Source organism: Rhizopus delemar, genomic scaffold, assembly GCF_000149305.1.
Source record: "Rhizopus delemar RA 99-880 supercont3.5 genomic scaffold, whole genome shotgun sequence".
NCBI classification, from domain to species: domain Eukaryota; kingdom Fungi; phylum Mucoromycota; class Mucoromycetes; order Mucorales; family Rhizopodaceae; genus Rhizopus; species Rhizopus delemar.
In genome coordinates this window covers 2,956,468-2,980,546 of record NW_027137831.1, presented here as the reverse complement: position 1 = coordinate 2,980,546, position 24,079 = coordinate 2,956,468, and the positions used below count along the sequence as shown (strand labels likewise).

The window sequence follows — 24,079 nt, the reverse complement described above, 5'->3', positions numbered from 1 at the left end:
AACGGTAAGAGAGCGATCATCAAGCCAGCGGTTGCATAGGAGCACCACGAGGAGAGACCAATACATCACCTCTTTGGTCACCAAGACGAGCATTGAAGTCGCCACAAATGAAGGTATTGGGTAAGGAAGGAATGGAGGAGAGTACACTAACAAAGTCAGAGGTAGAAAGAGGAGGAGGAACATACAAACAATGAATGCGAAAGGATCCGACCTTCAACGAAAGGGTATACCGATTCGGTGAAGGAAGTTGAGAGACAGGAAAGGGACAAGAAGGAGAGACCAGAGCAGTAACACCCATCGAACCACGGTTGGCCGAAGGTACAGGAACACCATACACATGATACTGCATCCAGTCTGTAGGAAGGAGTGAAGGGGAAAGAAGCCAAGTCTCGGTGATAAAAAGGAGTGTAGAGGAGAGACAATGAGACAAGACCTCATGGACGGTCGTGGTCCGAAGACCATTCGCGTTCCAAAGGCTTATAGAAAGGTGTTGGACCTCACTCATAATGAGTGTGATCCAGCACTAGCGGCATCAGAGACCAAAGCATCTGACATGACCGTGTCACCACGGAAAGCAGCGCCCGGATCCCGACCACGAGAAGCAGAAAGAGGAGAGGGAAGGGAGGACAGAATTTGACTCAAGGAGTCCTCATCGATCCAACCCTTGGATGAAAAGTACTTACCTATGGGACCCACCAGGTGAGCACGGCCAGCACCAAGACGAGAGAGAGCACGGGAGCAGCGAGTGAACTGGAGCTCAGCACATTCATTAGCCTTGTCAGCCAACGAAAGATGCTGGAGCTCAGGATCAGCCAAGTTGACAGGATCCAAAGGATCAAAACCGTCAACCAACGGAACCTTGGCGGCAGAGAGAAGAGAGATCACCTCTTCTTTGTAAAGAACATGGACGAGCAGACCAATAACCTTAGGGCCAGGGAAGCAGATGTCCAAGACACGAGACAGATCAAGACCAAGCAGACGCAGGTTACGTCTGATTTCAGCGCGGGTAAGTTTACGATTGCGATTCAAGTACAAGTACTCGAACCCACGAGGAGCAGAGGGGTCCACTGGTTGGAACGTACGGCTAGCATCAAGTTTTCTTTTTTTAGTAACTGGCTTGGGACCAGCACGGGCAGCAACAGCACTGTAGGTAGGCACAGAGACATTGGAAACTTGATTAGGAGGACGATCAAGTGTGGCAGAGGAGGAGACAACATTGGAATCAGTGGCAGTTGACAATTTGTTGGATGCTGATTTCAATTGGGCATGGAGATTAGCAATCTCAGCCTTTAATGTGGCATTTTCGTTTCGTAATGCAGTTAATTCCGCAATTACATCGTCATGGCTAGTAACGCGTTGTTGCAGATCTTGAACAATGTTGAGCAAGTATTGAAACTGTTGGTTAGAGTCAGTCAAGTTTGACATGTCGACATTAGGAATGGCAAATTTCGACATTTGCGAATTTCCAGGGTTAAGATGTTGAGACATGGGGGATGTCAAAATGGTGAAAAATTACGATTTCGGGCTGAAAAAAATATATGTTGTAGAGAAAAAAAAGGCGCGTTTTTTGGTGTTAAAACGGTTGATGGATGTATCGTATTGGTGTTGTAAATCGAGTTCAAAGATGAGCGAAAATAAATACCTTGTGTAACGGTCGGAAGAGCGAAAGAAAGGTGGTCGCTTAGCTCAGGTTAAAGATTTTGTTTTATTTAAAAAGAAGATATTTGCAGGCGATTAATAAATCATTGTTGCATCTTCAAGTACAAGAAAAGAATAAGTACAAAAAAAGGAGCCTGAGAAACAGAAAAACTCCAAAAAAAAGACAAAGAAAAAAGATGAGATATGCTGCCTACTCCCACAACTTAGCTGACCTACTGTCACAGCCCAACGGCAAGGAACTTTGATGGCTTTACTTCCGTGGGGGATCAGTAGGAGACAGACAAAGAAGGGTTTCAGTCAGAGCGACGAGCAGAACGAGAATACCAAGAGGCACCAGGAGAAGAGTCAATAGGGTAATACCTATCAGGACGGCAGAGACGTTGGATGTACCAGAGCATCAAGAGAAGAGAAGACCACCAAAGAGGACAGCAAGCTGAGCGACCAAGGGGCAGCGAAGAGAGAGCAAAGTCAATGGGATAAGACCCAGGAGGACAGCGAGGCAGATCAGACCAAAGGAAGGACGGGATCAAATCACATTCAAGGAAGTGACGGCGAGACCGACGATCACGGCCACAAGGACAGTCTTCAGGTTTGCCAGGTAGCCAGCCAAGACGCCAACGAACCAAGAGAGAGCGCTCTGCACGAGTAGCAGGAACGTAAAGGATGGGATCAACCACCAGAGCAGGGCGACATGCGCGTAAGAGAACCTGGGTAGTGGAGGTGAGGATGGAGATGACTTGACGCTCACGATACTGGCGAAAGAAGGCCTTGAGCCGAGTATCGGAGGACGGAGCAGGAGAAGGCAGAGCCATGAAGAGCGGATTCTTTTCAAGATGGATCTTGATGCGAGATACAGGTAAAGTGGTTGACAGCAGAGACAGCAGACAAGAGCCAGGAAGTGAGCGAGCACGAAGACAGTAGCGAGTGATAAGCACATCTATACGATGACGCATAGATGGCAATGTTGTAATGTGTTTGATGATAGTGGTGGACGAGGTACGATGACCACCAACTAAAAGACGAAGACAGCGATCTTGTAAATTTTCTATAGACTTGAGGTCGGTTGCCGTCAGCCGCGATATGGCTAGGCCATACTCAAACTTCGGGCGGACAAAGGTAGCATATAGACGTGAGCAGAGCAAAAGAGAAAAGCCTTGACGATTGACACCAATCTTGTTCAGGATAGCCATGACCTTAAGGACACCAGGAGACCGAAGAGACACCAAGGAGGGAGCGGAGAGACCAGACTTGACGAAGGGCACTCCAAGATATACGAACCCATCTACCAAAGGCAGAGGAGTATCATACAACTGGAGGCGACCAGACGAAGACGGAAGTGTTGACGAGGAAGATGAGGATGATGATTGTGGGTGGTTGAGCACCGCACATTTTGTTGGGTTCCACCGATAACCCAGAGACAGCGAATGTTTTTCACATAGCTTGAGCATCTCTTTTACTGACTTTGCCGAGCCAATGACTGCGACATCGTCAGCAAAGAGGAGAGAGTTAACTGGGACCATACCAGCATCAGGAGAACCAGAGGAGGGAACCAAATGTGTAGCAGGAGCAGCAACTTGACGCAAGAGAGCAGGTAGAGTGTTGATGTACACCGAGTACAAGTGAGGACTGAGAACAGAACCTTGCAAGACACCGGTGACAGGAGAAAAAGGAGCGGACGAGTGATCAGACACCAAGACAGACACCGAGACATCATCAAAGAGATGGATCAAAAGAGACAGGAAGGGACTTGACGCACCAGAGCGAGAGAGAGCATCCCAGATAACACGCCGGTCGACGGTATCGTAGGCCGACTTGATATCCAGGAATGCCACCACAGGAAACCGATGAGAACGACGGTAATACGATTGTATTAGTTCATGCAGGCACAGAGCCTGATCCAGAGCAGACCGACGAGGACGGAAACCACCTTGAGCGAGATCAAGAGGAGGGGAGACAGAAGATAACCATGGAGATAGCGACAGCTCAAGTAGCTTGCGGAAGACGGATGTTAATGAAATTGGACGGTAGTTTGAGGGAAGTGATGAATCACCTTTCTTGAAGATAGGATATACTTGAGCGTGTCGCCAGAGAGAAGGAACGTAGGACCATTGCCAGCATAAACTGAAGAACCACGAGAGAAGGAATGACAAGTCAGTACTGATCGGCTTGAGCATCTCGGCCTTGATGTGATCAGCACCAGGAGCTTTGCGCATAGGCAGTTGACCGATAAGTAGAGCCAATGTTGCAGGCGAGAATATTGAGGTATTAGAATGAGTGGAATGGGTAGTAGACGAAGGAGTATGAGCAGCAGCACCAGGGGAGACAACCAAAGGAGACGAACCAGGAGGACCAAAGGGCAAACCAAGAGAGGACGGATCAGGAGGAGCAGGCGGACGGACAGATGGAAGCAAGTGACCATCATAGACAGAAGCCAAGTGACGAGCCATTACTTCCACTGCCGTAGCCGGACCATCAGGATGAGAGAATGAGGATGATGTGAGATGACGGCGTTTGAGCTGCTTTACTTTCGAGATGGCTTTAGTAAAGTCAGACTCAAGAGACTTGCAGAATGACTGCCATGAGAGACGTTTGGCATCGATGACAGCTTGACGGAAAGAGGTATTTGCTTGCTGATGTTGATGCCACCAATAGACTTTGTCGATGCCAAAGGCACGACGCCATCTACGGTAGCATCGGTTGCGGTAGTCAGCAGCATCTTGTAATTGTTGCGTCCAGTACTTTTTCCAATGGGATGGACGAGGAGGACGATCACCGACAGAAGCGTCAAGAGAGCGGTAGATGATTGAGTTGAGCGACGCGTTGAGGTCGTCAATAGGCGGACGTGAAGAAGGAGGGTGTTGAACCAACCTCTTCAGTTGAGAAAGCAAAGGAGCAGCGGATGCACGAAAGGTATCTTGATACAGTTGACATGGATCAGGTTCACCGAGGCGAGACAAGTTCCATAGTCGACGAGGATGAGTGGTAGTATCAGAAGTAGCAGACGACGACTCAGAGGCACTTGACTGAGCAGAAGAGAATGACAGCGTAAGCAGACGATGATCAGAACCAAGAGACAAGTCAGACGCGATGTCAAGGCGAGGAGACAGCAATGACGCGTTTGTTAAAAACATGTCAATGATGCTACTCATCTCTCGATCATCACGAAACCCGACCCAGGTAGGAATACCATGAGCCAGTGGGCCGTTCAGAACGGTAAGAGAGCGATCAGCAAGCCAGCGAGCCATAGCAGCACCACGAGAAGAGACCAGAGCATCACCAGTGAGGTCGCCAAGACGAGCATTAAAGTCGCCACAAATGAAGGTATTGGGTAAGGAGGGGATGGAAGAAAGTATATTCATAAAGTCAGCGGTAGAAAGAGGAGGAGGAACATACAAACAATGAATGCGAAAGGATCCGACCTTCAACGAAAGGGTATACCGATTCGGTGAAGGAAGTTGAGAGACAGGAAAGGGACAAGAAGGAGAGACCAGAGCAGTAACACCCATCGAACCACGGTTGGCCGAAGGTACAGGAACACCATACACATGATACTGCATCCAGTCTGTAGGAAGGAGTGAAGGGGAAAGAAGCCAAGTCTCGGTGATAAAAAGGAGAGTAGAGGAGAGACAATGAGACAAGACCTCATGGACGGTCGTGGTCCGAAGACCATTCGCGTTCCAAAGGCTTATAGAAAGGTGTTGGACCTCACTCATAATGAGTGTGATCCAGCACTAGCGGCATCAGAGACCAAAGCATCTGACATGACCGTGTCACCACGGAAAGCAGCGCCCGGATCCCGACCACGAGAAGCAGAAAGAGGAGAGGGAAGGGAGGACAGAATCTGACTCAAAGAGTCTTCATCGATCCAGCCCTTAGTAGAAAAGTACTTACCTACGGGACCCACCAGGTGAGCACGGCCAGCACCAAGACGAGAGAGAGCACGGGAGCAGCGAGTGAACTGGAGCTCAGCACATTCATTAGCCTTGTCAGCCAACGAAAGATGCTGGAGCTCAGGATCAGCCAAGTTGACAGGATCCAAAGGATCAAAACCGTCAACCAACGGAACCTTGGCAGCAGACAGAAGAGAAACCACCTCTTCTTTGTATTGTACATGGACCAGTAGACCAATGACCTTGGGTCCAGGGAAGCAGATGTCAAGGACACGAGACAGATCAAAACCAATCAGACGCAGGTTACGCCTAATTTCAGCACGAGAAAGTTTACGAGTACGGTTCAAGTACAAGTACTCAAACCCACGAGGAGCAGAGGGGTCAATGGGTTGGAATGCACGACCAGCAGCAAGTTTTCTTTTTTTAGTAACTGGCTTGGGACCAGCACGGGCAGCAACAGCACTATATGTAGGCACAGAGACAGTGGAAACTTGATTAGGGGGACGATCAAGTGGAACAGAGGAGGAGACAACATTGGAATCAGTGGCAGTTGACAATTTGTTGGATGCTGATTTCAATTGGGCATGGAGATTAGCAATCTCGGCCTTTAATGTGGCATTTTCAGTGCGCAATGTTGACAATTCGTTTAAAATGTCGTCGTGAGTTGTAACACGTTCTTGAAGCGTGTTAACAGTATTCAGAAGGTATTTGAAAACATTTGAAATGTCATTTGGGTTTGACATGTCGACATTTGCAATGGCATTTGGCGACATCTGCAGATTAGCAAGGGTGAAATGTTGGGACATGGGTGATGTCTAAAATATTCAAAATAAGCGTTTTCGGGCTGAAAAAAATATATGTTGTAGAGAAAAAAAAGGCGCGTTTTTTGGTGTTAAAATGGTTGATGGATGTATCGTATTGGTGTTGTAAATCGAGTTCAAAGATGAGCAAAAATAAATACCTTGTGTAACGGTCGGAAGAGCGAAAGAAAGGTGGTCGCTTAGCTCAGTTGGTTAGAGCGTGGTGCTAATAACGCCAAGGTCGCGAGTTCGACCCTCGTAGTGACCATACCAACCTATGCCTTGTAGGCCTATTTTTTTTTCCTTTTTCCATGATGTTGTAACCCACAAAACCAAAATGAAAGCGTTGAAAGATATACAGTCAAGTTTTTTTAGTACTGTAACCCACAAAACCAAAATGAAAGCGTTACACAAAGTCAGGCTAGCGAAGACTAGAAAGTTCAAAAATCAAACAAGGTTCAAAAATGAAAAAAATAGAAAAATGAAAGAAACTTCAAAAAAGAAAAAAAAAAAAAAAAAAGAACAACCACAACTAGTATAAATATACCAACAATTATTTTCTTTGTCAAAAAATATTCTATATCTTATTCATACCAATAAAGAATCACTTATATTATAAACAGGTTATCTTTACTTATAAAGTTCCTGATATTTTTATTATATACTTTAAATCTCATAACCTTCTCAAGAAACATCGTATTGATCTTACACATAAGATCTGGTGGTCACTATCAACGACAAATATAACAAGCTTCTGCTTAAATTTTACTCCTTTCAAGAAAAACTCTTTCAACTTTAACAACCAAACACCCAAATTTACCTCCGTAAGCACATCTAACTACAGTATAACCGAGAAGTTACAGTACTGTAACACAATGCAGCAAACTTTGGCAGCATTCGACTTTTCTCTCTCCAATTAGTTTAAATCCAGGAACATACAAACAAATACGTATGAATACAGATAAATCCAGAAAAATACAAAAAAATATAGAATATCCATAAAATCATCAAAAACAGCATATAATCAGAAAAACCAAAAACATATAAATAACTTCAATATTTCTTATACTTTTTACTTACTTTTGTTCTTACTTACTTTTGTTTCTACATAACCTTGTTTCTACTTACTTCATATTACTTTTTGATTATTTCAAATAAATATCATTCAAAGTAAATTTCTTTTATTTTTCTTTTATTTTACTTAACATCAAGAACAAGAAGTCCCTTGAAGCATATACACTTCATTGTAATCCCTATTATATTATCTTTTTATTTTACTTTACTCAAAACAGTTTGATCTACTTAACAAGATCTGGCGGTCACTTATTACAAGCGAACTTATATTCAATTTATTACTCTTTTTGGAATCAAAACCTTTGATCTTATATCAAGACTTATTCAGTACAAACCTATTTATACTACAAAAACCTTACACAATCCAATCATCACAGTACCACGCCAGTTAGAAAATGAACTTTTGCGTAACAACCTATTTGAAAACGGAGTATCAACTCTTTTGCTTGAAAACCAAAAACAACATAAAATTATAAAAACCAAAAACATATAAATACCCTTATATCTTATCCCTATTTTCACTTCACTTCACTTCACTTTACTTTTGAATTTTATATTCTTTTTATATTTCCTTTATTTTATAAAACAATAAATCCATCAAGCGTTCAATTGAAACCCTTTGGTCTGTGTTCTATTTTAAAATACTGAAGTCCCTTGAAGTCAATAATCTTCATTGTAAACCTATTCCTAAACCTCAAGAGTTTAACCTATTCTAACAAGTTTGATCTACTATTAACAAGATCTGGTGGTCACTATCGACAAAACTTACATACTTAAAAACCTAAACCCGCAAACAAGCAATATATTAAAGAAAATTACAGCGTTATACTGTAACACACGAAAAAGGAAAAGCCTATGGCTGAAGGAAAAGATACGATGCAAGGAGATTCCGGTGTGACGAAGCAAATAATAATATTGATGCTAATGATGACTGCGTCTTGTGAATCCCTATACTGAATCAATTCAAATTTTTTAAACCTTATTCAATATTTGAACCTTATTTTAAAAATCAAATCTTATTTCAAAAGTCGAACCTTACTTCAAAAATGAAACCTTATTTTCTTTTTTCTATATTGTGAGAATGGTCTCTTTTTGGACGAAGTACGAAACAACTCCGACATGGATTGTTAAAATAACTTAAGTTATTTTAACAACCATTGTCAAAGAAATAACAATAGCCGCAAAAATAAAAAAAAGGTCAAAAAATAAGAAAAGAAAAAAAAAATTATCATATATACAGTGGGTCAAAATACCTCACAAACGTATGGTAATTTTTACTTATTTTTGATATAATTCCATGACGAATTGGCTCAATCATTTCAAATTTAAAATATAGAGCCATCTATGTGTGCACTACTGTGTGCCAAAATTTTAAACTCAGATAATTAGCTGAGATCTATTAGGAGACAGATACTTAACCTCGGTCTATTTGTGAGGTATTTTGACTTTATTAATATCTAGTTGATCCGCCCTTTTCAGCAATGACAGCTTGTATTCTTTCTGGCATACTGTCAATATACTTCAAGCATTGATCCTTAGTAAAGGAATTCCACTCTTTTTCCACTCTCTGCCACAGTTCGTGCATGCTTTTTGCTCTATTTTCGTACATACTTAGCTTCAGCTTAAGATGGTGCCATATATGCTCGATTGGATTCAAATCAGGACTTTGGGATGGCCAGTCATCAATATAACACATGCTGTTATCTTCCATATACTGTTTTGTTGACTTTGATCGGTGTTTTGGGTCGTTGTCATGCTGAAAAATGGATGATTTCCAATCTAGGCCATAGTACCCGAGTGTGTCTTTAAGGCTTGTACCAAGGATTTCTTGGTATACCTCTGAATTCATGGTGCCATCATATATCTGACAGGCATACCCGGGTCCCTCACTGGTTATACAGCCCCACAACATGATACCACCACCACCATGCTTCACTGTAACTTCAATGTGATGAGGCTGAAGACGGTCTCCTTTACGCTTCCAGTAGTATTTACAGCCATCCGAGCCCCAAATATTAATTTTGGTTTCATCCGAGAAGATGACACGTCGCCAGTCGTGAATGGTCCAATACTGATGCTTTTTAGCCCAAGCTAATCGAGCTTTCTTGTGCTCTGCAGTGAGTAAAGGCTTCTTCTTTTTTATCTCAGCAAAAATCTCCACAGAATGCAAAGTGTTAATAGCGGATTGGTACGACATAGAATAGCCCAACTCTTCCAACTTCAGGTGGACCTCCTTAGCAGTCCTTAATGAGCCGTTTAGGACCTCTCGCTTGATTAGACGACGAGTGATGTCGCTTACAAGGCGTTGTTTGCCACCTTTCTTGCGAATCCGGTTAGGCATCCACTTATTTGCATAGTTGATAACGGTGTTTTGATGCACTCCAAACCGTTTTGCAATAACATCAGTCGATACATCATGCTCTAATGCTGATTTGATGTCCATTTGAGCTTCGTATGGTAAGGATTTGGGCATTTTTGCAGACAGATGGATGATGCTGTAGATGGAAATTTACTTACAGATTAGCGAAAGAAAGAATAACCAATTCTTTTCCAAAGTTTAAATTTTATGTCCCGGGGTGACTGCGCTATCCGGGAAATATTTAAAACTTGCCGCAACATTGTTTGGAATGACCTATGGCGGAGAAAAGAAAAAATTGATGAAAGTCAAAATACCTCACAAATAGACCGCCTCCAGTTCATAGTTACTTATTCGCTCATTTTTCAATTTCCGTCGTCGGAACTTTGTGCAAATATACTCAACGTATTGGACAGCACCTGTGCAAAATTTGAGAAAGATGCAAATATTATTGAGTAATCCAGAAGACTACAACCTCAAAAAGTGCTGAGGTTTGTGAGGTACAGTAGCGGACAAAACTGGTGCACAAAACTTTTTTTCAGCTATAAGCTACCATTACTTGCTCATTACAGTTGCAATATCTATGAAACTATATCAGATGGAAGGCGTACTAAATGTTGCAAATTGTGCAAAGTTTAATCATTGCATTGCCAAAAATGAGGGAGAACCAAGTCTTTATTTATAAGAATAGATATTTTTAAAAAAAACCATAAAAGTGATTAAAACCTAAAAGTTCGTATAATTGCCTCGTCTTTTGATAACAGCAGCAATTCATTTTGGCATGCTTTCATAGTATGGCTGCATATCACTTTCAGTAAAAGAGTTCCACTCTTTATCGATTCTTTTCCAGAGATCGTCCATGCTTCTTGGTGTGGTATCGTATTGAGACAGCTTTGACTTTAACTGTCGCCAAACATATTCAATAGGATTTAGATCGGGACTTTGTGGCGGCCAATCTTTTAATACCGATATCCCATTATCAGATAACCAGTTAGTGGTATGCCTTGACTTGTGCTTTGGGTCATTGTCATGTTGAAACAAAACATCACAATTTTTCAAACCATAATATGCTAGGCTTTCTTGATGCGTAGTAGACAAAATATGGGTGTATAATTTTGAATTCATTGTGCCATCATATACTCGACAAGCTTATCCTGGTCCTCGAGATGTAATACAGCCCCAAAGCATAACAGATCCGCCGCCATGCTTCATTGTTTGATTAACATGAAAGGATCGCCAAGGTTGATCGACTTGCTTCCAATAGTAGCGTATACCATCGGCGCCCCAAACATTGATTTTGGTCTCATCGCTGAAGATCACAGACTTCCAGTCCTCCACAGTCCATGATGTTTTGTCGCGACACCACTTCAATCGCTTTTTCTGGTTTGTATAGCTGATGAAAGGCTTGTACTTCTTAATTCCAGACTTGAAGCCTATCTTTCTAAGAAGCCTTCTGACCGACCGTTTGCTAATACTGTATCCTAAGGACCTCAAAAAGAGCTGAGCATCAGAATCTGTGCGTAAGAGTCCTTGTCGAAGCTATAGACGGATGATTGCATTAGTTATTTTTTTAACTACGACCGGTCGACCACCACGGTTACGAGCCTTGATGTTCTTTTCTTCCTTTCTTATCCTGTTGATCGTCCATTTAGAGACTCCTGTTGTTCTAGAAATATCCATTGTCGTACGACCTGAGCGTATTCCAGATTTCATAGCTTCTCTTTTATCGTTGCTGATTTTTTTGGGCATAGAGTGCTGGTACTTTGTTAAAATGGATAGGGTAAAAATAAGAAGTGAAATTCATAGAGAGATACAAATTAGGCAAGGGTTTATATATTTTTTAAAAGCTATTGGAATGCACTAGTGTATTATAAAATTTTACAGCAAACTAGAAAGAAATGGGTAGATTTGAAAGAAGGCTAGACAAGTACTACATTTTTGGCGAAAATTGAAATATTCAAAAAATCACTAAAAATGACCTTATTCCTGAAGGATGTCCGGCACAGTTCCGGTTTACCTAGCATAATGCATATTTTAGACTGCCTTTCAGATGGTATATGCCACAAATGTCGCAGACATATAGCGGAGATGCAATGCTGATTTTAATTTTTGTGCACCAGTTTTGTCCGCTACTGTATTTTGACCCACTGTATATATAAAATATGGGGCGTCTTTTGTCTCTTGTCATGAGATGTAATTTACAGTTCATGTTCTTCATCCAAACTGTAATTGTACATTGTGAGATTGGAGTTTGTAAGGTTTTTAGAATGTTAAATAGGTTTGTATTGAATAAGTCTTGATGTAAGATCAAAGGTTTAGGTAGGATTTGAATGTGAGTTTCTTGTGTTAAGTGACCACCAGATCTTATGAAGTAGATCAAGCCGTTTTGAGTAAAGTAAAATAAAAAGATAAAATAAAAGGAAAATAAAAAGGATTTACAATGAAGTGTATGTACTTCAAAGGACTTCTTGTTCTTGATGTTAAGTAGAATAAAAGAGAAATAGAAGAGATTTACTTTGAATGATATTTATTAAAATAATCAAAAAGTAAAGTAAATAAAGCGAAGTAAAGTAAGTAGGTAAGTAAAAGTAAGTAAAAGTAAGTGAAAGTTAAAAAAGAATAAGAAATATTGGGTTATTTACAGTAGGTCACAAAACTGCTGCAAGGAATTGCAAAATTCAGGTTTTACAGCTGGTCGTCCATGGGTACTGCACCAAACTATCTCAAACCTTGACTGTTTGTACCTCAATAGAAAGTGCATTTATTCGTCGATTATCGGATATGGGCAATGGTTATTGGTGGAATTTGAGATCGCTAAAGGTAGTATTATGAACATCCGACATTTTTTACTTGTTCACATATGTTTGAAATGACGAATTTTAATACGACCCAACCGGTTGCTATCATAATTTTTCACATTCTTGACATGATTAGAATGATGCCAGTATATAAAAGCGCTTACAATTCCTTTATTTTAAATTTTATATTCCCTTATTTAAATTATTTCTCTTTTTTACCCTATCGTCAATCGCATGCCTAAACGGCTGTCAGAGGAGAAAATAAACGATCACAAACAGGCATTAACCGCATCCACATCAATGTATGATCTTTCCAAGGAGCCTGGATTACATTAATCAACTGTTAGTAGATACTCTAGACGGCTGTTTTCAAGTAGGACAGTAAACACAGGTGGTAGACCTACAGTAGTCTCCAAAGTGACGAAGCGGTTAATCAAAAGAAAAGCCATGCAAAGGGTTCTAAAGGCTTCCAAAGAGGTATACCGGGAGCTGTGTCGTATTTACCTTAATAATTTTCTTAATGTCGTGTGAGATCACTCAAAAGATTCTTCAGCTAATAATTTGACTGTATATCATATATAGCCCAAAGTGCTATATACGATAAACAGCCCACACAATTTATACCGTACTACCTCGGACCCTAAATCACATTATTATATTCTAAGACGTAGTTTGTATTGAATGGGCTCGCTCTCTCGTCCTTACTCAATAAAGAGGTTCAAGAGACTCATCGATTTTTCGACTTATTTTATTACTTTTATTAATCGAGAGAAATAACACGCCTATTCCACAAGCTGGTTGAATTTGGCTACGATATCTCATACCAGTCAGAAATTAACGTACTGAAATCAATGGAGTTCCATTTTCTGATAGAAAAAAAGAAGCCATTTCAGACAAAAACGCATACGTAGCATCAGTTAAAATGGAATAAGGAGCATCAGGATTAGGCAATGAGTGACTGACAGCAAACAGTGTACTTTAATGAGACCAAGCTCAGCGTATAGGGCTTTGATGGTGATGATCACTATCGGAAAAGGCCAAGTGACCTTCTTCAACATCATGACCTGGATTTTGTAATCCAGCATGAAGCTAGCAAATTGATGCCCTGGTGTTGTATAACCTCTGAAGGACCAGGATATGCTTGCTAAATTTACGATGGAAACTTGAACTCGGGTGTTTACCAGCATATTTTGAACACTACGCTTCGTGATACTATGAAGTACTACAATTTCGACTGGTCCAACATTTACTTTTAGCATGACAATGACCCAAAGCACAAGGCATAATCTACAATAGCCTAGTTATGTAGTCACCAAGAGAGCTATGTTAACTATTGGCCAGCTTAGATCCCCGACTTAAATTCAATCGAGCACGTAGGACATCAATTGAAGTTGAAATTCAACTATTACGAATATAGAGCAAAGAACATGGATGTGTTTTGCGAACGAGTTGATGAAATATGAAATGACTCCCATAAAGATCTTTGCCAAGGACATGAAGATAACATTCCGGAAAGAACTCAAGAGATTATTAATAGAAAAAGAGGACCAACCAAATATTAATAAATAAATTCATTCCGTTGAAATTTTCATTTTTTCAAATTTTCAAATTGCGCATCTCATACTTCCTTCAATACTTATCCAATAGGGCTTAAACTCTTTCGGATTTTTCAAGACATGTAGAAGATTTACTATGTGGGAACAGAGGCAGTTTGTGCCATTGTAACAGGATGTGCGCTACAAAAACCAAGAAAAATGGATTCCTTGCAGCAGTTTTGTGACCTACTGTATATATTTTTTGGTTTTTCTGATTATCTGTTGTTTTTGTTTTTTTTTTTGTAAAGTAAAAACTTTGTATGAATTTACATAGTCATCTAAATTCAAACAACTGTCTGTATTCATACAGCTTACTGTATTCATATAGCTATCTGCATTCATTCAATTCTTGTGGTACAGTTCTTTTTCGTAGCAATTGTGCTACAACATGTTTGAATCGGGGACTAAATTCTCGTTCGTGTAACAACAAGACGCTGTAGTTTTCCTTTTATTATTGCTTGTTTGCTGGTTTAGGTTTTTAAGTATGTAAGTTTTGTCGATAGTGACCACCAGATCTTGCTAATAGTAGATCAAACTTGTTAGAATAGGTTAAACTCTTGAGGTTTAGGAATAGGTTTACAATGAAGATTATTGACTTCAAGGGACTTCAGTATTTTAAAATAGAACACAGACCAAAGGGTTTCAATTGAACGCTTGATGGATTTATTGTTTTATAAAATAAAGAAAATATAAAAAGAATATAAAATTCAAAAGTAAAGTGAAGTGAAGTGAAGTGAAAATAGGGATAAGATATAAGGGTATTTATATGTTTTTGGTTTTTATAATTTTATGTTGTTTTTGGTTTTCAAGCAAAAGAGTTGATACTCCGTTTTCAAATAGTGTGAGATTCGATATGCTTTCTGATTTTTGGTAGGCTTGATATAAGTTATTGAGATAAAGTTTTAGTAGTTGAATAAAGTATTGGATAAAGTAAGTTCCAAATAGAGTAGATAATTCGAATTATAAGTTCGCTTGAGTAGAGTGACCACCAGATCTTGTTAAGTAGATCAGACTGATTTGAATAAAAGCAAAAGTAATGTGTAGAAGATAAAATAAGAAAGAGATTACAATGAAGTATATGATTCAAGGGATTATTGGTTCTTCCTGTTTATAAAATAAAAAGTATTTTGTTTCAAAGGAGATTTATTTGGATAAGGTAAGATAATAATAATAATAACGATGCTTGGTAAATTGTAGATATTTATATGTTTTTGGTTTTCTTGATTTTGTGCTATTTTTGGGTTTTTGTGTTTTTCCTTTGAATTGTGAATTTTGTTGAGTTTTTCAATTTCATTGAGTTATCAAAACTTTTGAGAATATGAACTTAGCTCAAATCCGAACTTTCTTTGACAAGTGGCACAATTTGACTTAAAGGATCTATGATTTCGTCACAATAGGTTGTTACTGTTATTTTAAAGGTTGGCTTATTGTAAGTGAGTTAATTTGAGTTAAGTTTGCTTGTAAAGCTTGATTTTAAGGTTGTGATAGCCTTGTAAGTTGTTGTTTTATATAAGATTTGAGCAGATGCTTGATAAGTAGCGACCACCAGAACTTATGTATAAGATCAATACGATGTTTCTTGATAAAAGTTAAAGTAGAGTAAAAAGTTTAGGTAAACAGGGACTTTCTTGTTAAAGTTTGTTAATTATTGAGTAGAAATATATGATTTATTTAAACTGACTGACAATTTCTTCATAAAAAGATGGGATATATATATGATAATTTTTTTTTCTTCTTTTTTTTTTTTTTTTTTTTTTTTTAATTTTGCGGCTATTGTTATTTCTTTGACAATGGTTGTTAAAATAACTTAAGTTATTTTAACAATCCATGTCGGAGTTGTTTTGTACTGTAATAGCTTGTTTTCTATTTAGGCCTTGTGTATTTATAAAGGGTTTAAAGTAGTTTTGAATATGAAGTAAAGTTATATTTGAGTATTTTCTTGATAGGAGTGACCACCAGATCTTGTTTTAAAGTAGATCAGTCTTGATATAAAGGTAATAGTAGCTTGATATGAGCTTTAACAGTGATACAATGAAGATATTTGGCTTCAAGGGACTCGACTTGTTGTTGATGTTTAGTAAAATAGTAATAGTAATAAAAGAGATTTGCTTTGAATGATATTTATTTAAAAATAATCAAAAGTAAAGTATGTCAGAAGTAAGTTTGTCAAAAGTAAGTGAATTAATTGTTTTTATAGTTTTTATGAATTTTATAACATGCTTTAAAATTTAAAGCATGCCTTGATTTTAATGCTGTGAAATCTTTATATTTCAGGGTTTAGATAGGATTGAGGTAAGTTGTTAATATAATATATCGTGTTTTGAAGAAGGTGTTGAATATAATTTATATCCAAAGAAGTAAAATTGAATAGATGTATGTTTGAGTGTAAGTGACCACCAGATCTTATTAAGTTGATCAGACTTGAATTGAATAAAAAGAGTAAAGGTAAAGTAAAGATAAAATAAAAGGGATTTACAATGAAATATAAGTTTCAAGGGATTATTGGTTCTTCCTATTTGTATAAATAAAATAAAGAGATAATTGGATTCAAAGGATATTTATTATGATAAAGTAAGGTAATGTAAAATAATAGGTAAGATAATAGGATAAGATAATAATAATAATTGAAATATTTATAAAAAGATACTGATATTTATATGTTTTTTGATTTTCATATTTTTATGCTGTTTTTGGTTTTTCTTTTGTTTTCTTCTTTTTTTTGTTGTCCTTGAATTCCTTTGCTATTAGCATAGCATCGTTTGCTATTGTGATAGCATCTCTCCTATAACCATAGGGGTTTCCTTTTTCGTGTTTCGTGTGTTACAATGCACCTTTTAATTTTTGTGCCTTGCATTAATTTTTATGTACCTTCGGGTCAAAATTTATAATCTGCATCCTTACAGTACTTCGTCCAAAAAGAGACCATTCTCACAACACTACAACAGATGCCTTGAAAAAAGTTGATATCAGTGGGGTTCGAACCCACGCCCGCTTACGCGGATTAGATCTTAAGTCTAACACCTTGGACCACTCGGTCATGATACCACACTTTCTTTCGTCTTTCCAATCGTTATATCAACTTTGTTAGTTCGGATAAACGTTCACACTACAAATAATGTAGGGACTTTGACGTAGAATTTAAACAGACCTAACAGTTATAGATCCGTAGGTTTTATAATTTTTTTATGAGAAACCATTATATCTTGCTGCATTACACCTTTTTTAATTTTGAAAAAAGATTTAGGTGCGAAAAAAAATAAAGAATTGAACAATATTTTTATTGTTTTTGTAGGGTAAGTATTCATAAAGTTATTCATGTTTTAAAAAAGTATCTTTTTTTTTACAGATGATCTTTTTTTGTAAATCCTTTTCCTCTCTATTGTTCAAAGACCGATGTCTTCTTTTTTTTATTTTTGAGGCAAAATGTGGAAATCAAAAGTAATTTGCGTTTATTTTGCTCAGAAGAATACATATTAGGAAGGCAGTCTGTGGTTTTTAGCTTAGGTCATTAGAAATGTGTAACAGAAGGTAACAAAATAGTCGTGTTTGGGAAAAAAAAGATTAGGTTAAAAAAAAAGACTAAGTTAAAAAAAAGACTAAGTAGGAAAAAAAAAAAACGAGTCTAGCAATAGAAAGTTCATTATTCAAATAAAAACAATAATCTAACAACAAGTACACTTTATAGAAATGCAAATTACTTTTACATTATAAAAAAAGAATACGTGTATATTCTAAAAGAATAAAAAAATAAAGAAGCTCTGCTGACATTTTGTTACAAGGCAGTTATAATTAATAAATACATACAAAACGTTTTTGTTTATCAAATAAATAGATTGCTTTATTATTTTTATGACAAATAATATAAAAAAATATATGTTTTTTAAGCTTATACTCGTTCATTACTTACTTTATGTTTGCACATGGGTGAAATTTGCCATTAGCCATTAGCCATTAGAGATGTGAGCAATGTCAGCTTTCTTTACCAAAAAGAACTTTTCAACAATAAACAACAATGTAAGTTTGATATTCTTATAGTTTCTTTAAGTTGGAAAGAACAACTTTGCTCATGAGGTTCATGTTCGTCATCCGAATGTGTCCCATTAGGAATTCCTAATGTAAGAAAAAAAAAAAAGAAACCGACATTAGACTTGGTTGTTATTATTTTTTTTATAAACTCACATTTGACCAGAACTTGAGCTTTCTTTTTTATCTTTTGTACCTTTGGAATCTATTGTATTTCATGAAACAAAACCAGGGAGAAAAAAAAAGCTGTTCTACTGCTGTAGTTCGTTAAGATACCGACTTTTTTTTGTTTTTTTTTTTTTACCTAAAATAAAAAAAGAAAAAAGAATACTCTCCATGTTAAAGATATTACACTCAAGTAATAAAACTTGTGCAAGCAATGTATAAGTTATTTTTTGGGATATCACTAAAAGTAAACTACATGAAAAGCAACTGTTTTTGACTTATATGTTCAGACAGTGAATAAGTGTAACATTGGTAAAAATAAGGCTACAAAAAAAGCACTTCTCTCTTTTTTTTCTTCTTCTTCTCTTTTTATAAAAGGTAAGTTTGTCGTATCCTAACATACTTTAAACATGATTCATATTCAATTTATAAGAAATCAGAGTAATGAATGCTTTACAAAGATTTATTACAGTCTTTTCTCTATTATTCGGTAATAACTAATTCCACTCCTTTAACTCAATGCAAGCTTTTAATATAACTCCTGATGCAATGCAACATAAATGAAAGATCAGATCTACTGAAGAAATAATTATAAAACAGTCCACTTGCATAACCAGGAACAGATCTTCACATTAAAACTTATTGACACTAGATCTACAGTTATAATTAATTAAAGTATCTTGAAAAGGATTTAATTAAACCTCCATGAAAATAGTATAAATACCAGACAGTATAATATTAAATAAAGATATAACTTTTTTCAGTCTCGTTGAATTTTATAGTCTTTTTTATTCTTACGAGATAACACAAAGTTCTTAATATTATATATATTCCATTCCTGTTCTAATGGTATTTTTACTTTAGTAAAATCATATTTGTTGCTTTCTTAATGTTTTAAATGGTCTTTACAAAGTCTCTTTCCCGGGATTATTGTTGCTTCTTCTTTTACTTGCTGGTATAAGCTTGGCTGGTGTTATTTTTTTCTTTCTTTTCTTTTTTCTTTTTTTTTTCCTAGTTCATCTAAAGCAAGGTACTATTACTTTTATAAAATATCTTTCATAACTAATAGTAATTATAGATGCACGCTGCTTCTTTTTTTTTTTTTACTTATTGGTATAAACTTGGCTAGCGTCTTTTTTTTTTACCTGGTTCATCTAAAGTAAGATGTTATTACTTCTACTTCATGTACTCAATAGCTAATAATTATTATAGATGCATGCTGCTTCCCTTTTCTTTATTTGTTGGTATAAGCTTAGCTAGTCTTCTTCTGGTCTATCTAAAAAAAAGTACTATTACTTCTATATATACACGATCGCTAATAACTGTTATAGATGAACGCTGCTTTGCTTTGGCCTCTTTCTATTTTTTTTTTCTGTGCTCGCTTTGGTTTTTAAGTACTGATGTCTTTCCTTTTGCGTTGAGTGCCCAAGTCATTGCGTCCTTGAATCCTTGTGTCTTTGCATCCTTGAGCTTGGCTTTTTTTTTGTGGAAACTTTTTGAGTTCCACGAGATTAATCGATGTATTTTTAGATTAGATGATGCTATTTTGTTGACATTAGGTAAGTCAAGTAAACTTTTAAAACACTACAAGCAAAGAAATACTGTATATTGTTATCATTATTTTATTTAAATAAAAAAAAAGCTATTTTTTATAAAACAAATCCCTATTTTTTTGTGTATATAAAGCAATATAAGTGGTTCATAAAGAAGTATATAAAGCAATATGAGTGGTCGATAAAGAAGTGTATAAGGCAATATGAGTGGTTTATAAAGAACAAAAAGACAAATAAAGCATTGATTTGAAAAGTATCATTGGTCCCCAATTTATTTCTGACGTAGAAAAGACTATGAAAAGCAGCTACCAAGATAGACGTCCTCGCACAGTAAGGATTAAATCTACTTAGAACTCTGAATTATCACTCCCGTCAGTATCTGCATTAGCAAGACGTAGAATAAATAATAGAATTATAGGTCTGTAAAGTATGGCTGATATCGTCGTCGGCATAAATACGCATTCAATCACAGATTTTGATATTGCTGAACAGAAAAGCATATAGTTAACAATGAACGGTTCGCAGAGTTTGTACGATAATTTCCAGTGTCACTACAAATAATGTAGGAGCTTTGACGTAGAATTTTAACAGACCTAACAATCATAGATTCGTAGGTTTTATAATTTTTTTATGAGAAACCATTATATCTTGCTGCATTACACCTTTTTTAATTTTGAAAAAAGATTTAGGTGCGAAAAAAAATAAAGAATTGAACAATATTTTTATTGTTTTTGTAGGGTAAGTATTCATAAAGTTATTCACGTTTTAAAAAAGTATCTGTTTTTTTTCCAGATGATCTTTTTTTTGGAAAGCCTCTTCCTCTCTATCGTTGAAAGACCGATATCTTCTTTTTTTTTTATTTTTGAGGCAAAATGCGGAAATCAAAAGCAATTTGCGATTATTTTGTTCAGAAGAATACATATTAGGAAGGTGGTTTGTGTTTTTTAGCTTAGATCATTACAAACGTGTTACAAAACGTAATAAAATAGTCGTATTTGGGAAAAAAAATGACCTGGTAAAAAAAGACTTCGTAAAAAAAAAAAGACTAAGTTAAAAAAAAGACGAAGTGAAAAAAAAAGAGTCTAGTAATAGAAGGTTCATTGTTCAAATGAAAACAATCATCTAACAACAAGTACACTTTATAGAAATGCAAATTACTTTTACATTATAAAAAAAGAATACGTGTATATTCTAAAAGAATAAAAAAATAAAGAAGCTCTGCTAACATTTTGTTACAAGGCAGTTATAATTAACAAATACATACAAAACTCTTTTGTTTATCAAATAAATAGATTGTTTTATTATTTTTTATGACAGATATAATAAAAGAATATATGTTTTTAAGCTTATACTCGTTCATTACTTACTTTATGTTTGCACATGGGTGTAATTTGCCATTAGTCATTAGTCATTAGAGATGTGAGCAATGGCAGCTTTCTTTACCAAAAAGGACTTTTTAACAACAGGCAACAATATACAGTAGATCAAAAAAATGCTGCAAGGAATCCATTTTTCTCGGTTTTTGTAGCGCACATCCTGTTACAATGGCTCAAACTGCCTCTGCTCCCACATAGTAAATTTCCTATATGTCGTGCAAAATTTGAAAGAGTTTAAGCCCTATTGGACAAGTATTGAAGGAAGTAAGGAGCGCGCAATTTGAAAATTTGAAAAAATGAAAATTTTCACAGAATAAACTTATTTATTAATATTTAGTTGGTCCTCCTTTTCCATTAATAATCTCTTGAGTTCTTTCCGAAATGTTATCTACATGCCTTTGACAAAGTTATTTATTGAAGTCAATTCATATTTCCTCAACTCGTTCCCAAAGCACATCTGTGTTCTTTGCTCTACGTTCGTAATAGTTGAGCTTCAACTTCAATTGATGCCGTACGTGCTCGATTGAATTTAAGTCCGGGCTCTGAGCTGGCCAATCGTTAATATAGCTCTCTTGGTTACTACATAACTATGCCATTGTAAATTATTCCTTGTGCTTTGGGTCATTGTTATGCCAAAAGTAAATGTTGGACCAGTCGAAATTGTAGTACTTCATAGTATCACGAAGCGTAGTGTTCAAAATATGCTAGTAAACACCCGAGTACAACTTTCCATCGTGAATTTAGCAAGCATATCCTGGTCCTTCAGAGGTTATACAACACCAGGACATCAATTTGCTAGCTTCATGCTGGATTACAAAATCCAGGTCATGATGTTGAAAAAGGTCACTTGGCCTTTTCCGATAGTGATCATCATCATCAAAGCCCTATACGTTGATCTTGGTTTCATTAAAGTAAACGATTTGTTGTCAGTCAACCATTGCCAAATTCTGATGTTCCTTATTCCATTTTAACTGATGCTACGTATGCACTTTTGTCTGAAATGGCTCCTTTTTTTCTATTGTTAAGGATACATAAGATCATAGTCACTTTGTTTAGTAAAAGAAATCAGGTATGATCCTGAATAGAATGTTGACATAACTTGGAATCATTTATAACATTATTCCCAGCACAGATCAATAAAAGACTTTGATTAGATTTTTATATTAAGCTTTATTCATATTAACTTCACACAGTCAAATGTATGGCGTGGTTGTAATATAGTTTATTGATGACATGAGCATGTTGAATAAGGAATGACAATTACTTACTGGATCATTATTAGCCACGGAAACATTTATCTTAACTGAGATATTATTATTAGCCATAATATCCAATCACGGAACTAGAGGATTTTATATTCATCCGTACCGTCTCCTAAATAGTCCTACATCCAGAGCTATCTGAAGCCATCCCAATAGCATAATTGACAATACAAGCTAGGAACAGGCTAAACTAATAATTAGAAATAGTAATCATCTATTCTGTCGAATTGATCATAAATCTGTCCTAATTCTTTATCCGTATCATGTCTATAAATACTCTCACTTTTTACATGTAGAATTTATCATATTCAATCTTAGTTATCTTAACTTAATAAAGAGATACCAAGTTCTAACAGTATTTCTTTATCTTTGTTGTTATACTACTTTTACCTAAAACCCCCTATCCTAAACAATGAGAATGACACTGGTTTAACACTTAACCAAATGATGGAGAGCCTGACTACCGAGTTCATGGGATTAGAAATTTCCAAGTCGGCCTTTCATGAGTTTGCGAAAAATAAGTGTAGAATCAGTTGTAAGCGAGCCCACTTTCAACCTGAGGAAAGGAACAACCTTGAAAAGATCCAACTGAGATACGATTGGGTTAAACACTGGGAGAATACTGATTTGGATTTTGAATCCAACTGCGTGTTCATTGACGAAGCAGGCTTTCATATTAATATGAAGTGTTCATTTGCTTGGTCTAAAGTAGGAACGCGCGCTGTTGTAAAGACCCAAAAGACGAAGTCAAAGATGACAACAATCCTTGGTGCAATTTCGCCTTTTGGTGTTGTTAATATGAAGGGTAGAACCCCTAAAGTCGTTCAATCAAAGAAGAGGAAGTTGGGAGGCAATAAGGAGGATGAAAGAGATATAGATAGCGTAAAACGCACCGTTGGTACGGTTACAGGTCATTACTTCAACTTTATTGCCAATACTTTGGATGTTATGGATAGACATGCGGAGTTCAAAGGTCATTACATTGTTATGGACAATGCACCTATACATAAGCATGAAGATATAAAGCTTTATATTGAAAGTCGTGGCTATAATTGTGTCCATTTGCCCCCTTATTCTCCAGAATTGAATCCTATTGAGCAGTTTTGGTCAGTCTGCAAGAGCAAGCTTAAAAGAGAAGCACTTCTGCAAGAGGAGACTTTGACGTCACGCATAAAAGAAGCCTGTAACAGTGTTCTTATCAGTGACTTGAAAGGTTTTTGTAGATATTCTCAAAAGAAGTTCGATGATTGCTTAGAGCGTAAGCCCATATAAAGCGTATTCTTTTTCGGGGCACTTGGGTCACCCTAATTTTGAACCAATAAATTTTTATATTTCGTCTCTTAATTTAATTAGTTAATGCCCGGGATTTTAATTTTTTTCTTGACCCATTTTTATTTTTCTTACTGCACCGAATTTTTTTTATTGAGTGCCCCATTATTTTCCGGAAATAGTGTATTTGAACGTCCAAATATATTAAACGAAATACATGAAGGTCATGGACACTACGGTATCAATTCATCTTGGAGCA

The 24,079-nt window shown here is 36.7% G+C and overlaps 8 protein-coding genes and 2 non-coding genes across 10 annotated transcripts; 3 read left to right on the top strand and 7 right to left on the bottom strand.

Annotated features, from left to right (window-relative positions):
* Window positions 1-501: 501 nt before the first annotated feature.
* RO3G_07863 (uncharacterized protein) lies at window positions 502-1,488 on the bottom strand (the record flags this gene model as incomplete). The annotated part of the gene is made up of 1 exon (XM_067662453.1): window positions 502-1,488. The coding sequence occupies one exon, from the start codon at window positions 1,486-1,488 to the stop codon at window positions 502-504; it is 987 nt and encodes a 328-aa protein (XP_067518554.1).
* Window positions 1,489-1,952: 464 nt separating this feature from the next.
* RO3G_07862 (uncharacterized protein) lies at window positions 1,953-5,018 on the bottom strand (the record flags this gene model as incomplete). Its single annotated transcript, XM_067662452.1, has 1 exon — window positions 1,953-5,018. The coding sequence occupies one exon, from the start codon at window positions 5,016-5,018 to the stop codon at window positions 1,953-1,955; it is 3,066 nt and encodes a 1,021-aa protein (XP_067518553.1).
* Window positions 5,019-5,368: 350 nt separating this feature from the next.
* On the bottom strand, window positions 5,369-6,355 carry RO3G_07861 (uncharacterized protein; the record flags this gene model as incomplete). Its single annotated transcript, XM_067662451.1, has 1 exon — window positions 5,369-6,355. One exon carries the CDS (start codon window positions 6,353-6,355, stop codon window positions 5,369-5,371), a length of 987 nt encoding a protein of 328 aa, XP_067518552.1.
* Window positions 6,356-6,543: 188 nt separating this feature from the next.
* Window positions 6,544-6,617, top strand: RO3G_19084. The gene has a single exon. It is a non-coding gene; the product is annotated as a tRNA-Ile (tRNA).
* A 2,256-nt stretch (window positions 6,618-8,873) lies between these two features.
* Window positions 8,874-9,896, bottom strand: RO3G_07860 (uncharacterized protein; the record flags this gene model as incomplete). Its single annotated transcript, XM_067662450.1, has 1 exon — window positions 8,874-9,896. One exon carries the CDS (start codon window positions 9,894-9,896, stop codon window positions 8,874-8,876), a length of 1,023 nt encoding a protein of 340 aa, XP_067518551.1.
* Window positions 9,897-10,928: 1,032 nt separating this feature from the next.
* RO3G_07859 (uncharacterized protein) lies at window positions 10,929-11,459 on the bottom strand (the record flags this gene model as incomplete). The annotated part of the gene is made up of 2 exons (XM_067662449.1): window positions 10,929-11,318; window positions 11,355-11,459. The coding sequence occupies 2 exons, from the start codon at window positions 11,457-11,459 to the stop codon at window positions 10,929-10,931; spliced, it is 495 nt and encodes a 164-aa protein (XP_067518550.1).
* A 958-nt stretch (window positions 11,460-12,417) lies between these two features.
* Window positions 12,418-12,686, bottom strand: RO3G_07858 (uncharacterized protein; the record flags this gene model as incomplete). Its single annotated transcript, XM_067662448.1, has 2 exons — window positions 12,418-12,513; window positions 12,630-12,686. The coding sequence occupies 2 exons, from the start codon at window positions 12,684-12,686 to the stop codon at window positions 12,418-12,420; spliced, it is 153 nt and encodes a 50-aa protein (XP_067518549.1).
* A 4,447-nt stretch (window positions 12,687-17,133) lies between these two features.
* On the bottom strand, window positions 17,134-17,217 carry RO3G_19083. Its single transcript has one exon. It is a non-coding gene; the product is annotated as a tRNA-Leu (tRNA).
* A 4,240-nt stretch (window positions 17,218-21,457) lies between these two features.
* Window positions 21,458-22,260, top strand: RO3G_07857 (uncharacterized protein; the record flags this gene model as incomplete). The annotated part of the gene is made up of 3 exons (XM_067662447.1): window positions 21,458-21,486; window positions 21,627-21,800; window positions 21,966-22,260. 3 exons carry the CDS (start codon window positions 21,458-21,460, stop codon window positions 22,258-22,260), a joined length of 498 nt encoding a protein of 165 aa, XP_067518548.1.
* Window positions 22,261-23,022: 762 nt separating this feature from the next.
* On the top strand, window positions 23,023-23,823 carry RO3G_07856 (uncharacterized protein; the record flags this gene model as incomplete). Its single annotated transcript, XM_067662446.1, has 1 exon — window positions 23,023-23,823. One exon carries the CDS (start codon window positions 23,023-23,025, stop codon window positions 23,821-23,823), a length of 801 nt encoding a protein of 266 aa, XP_067518547.1.
* Between the last annotated feature and the right edge of the window lie 256 nt (window positions 23,824-24,079).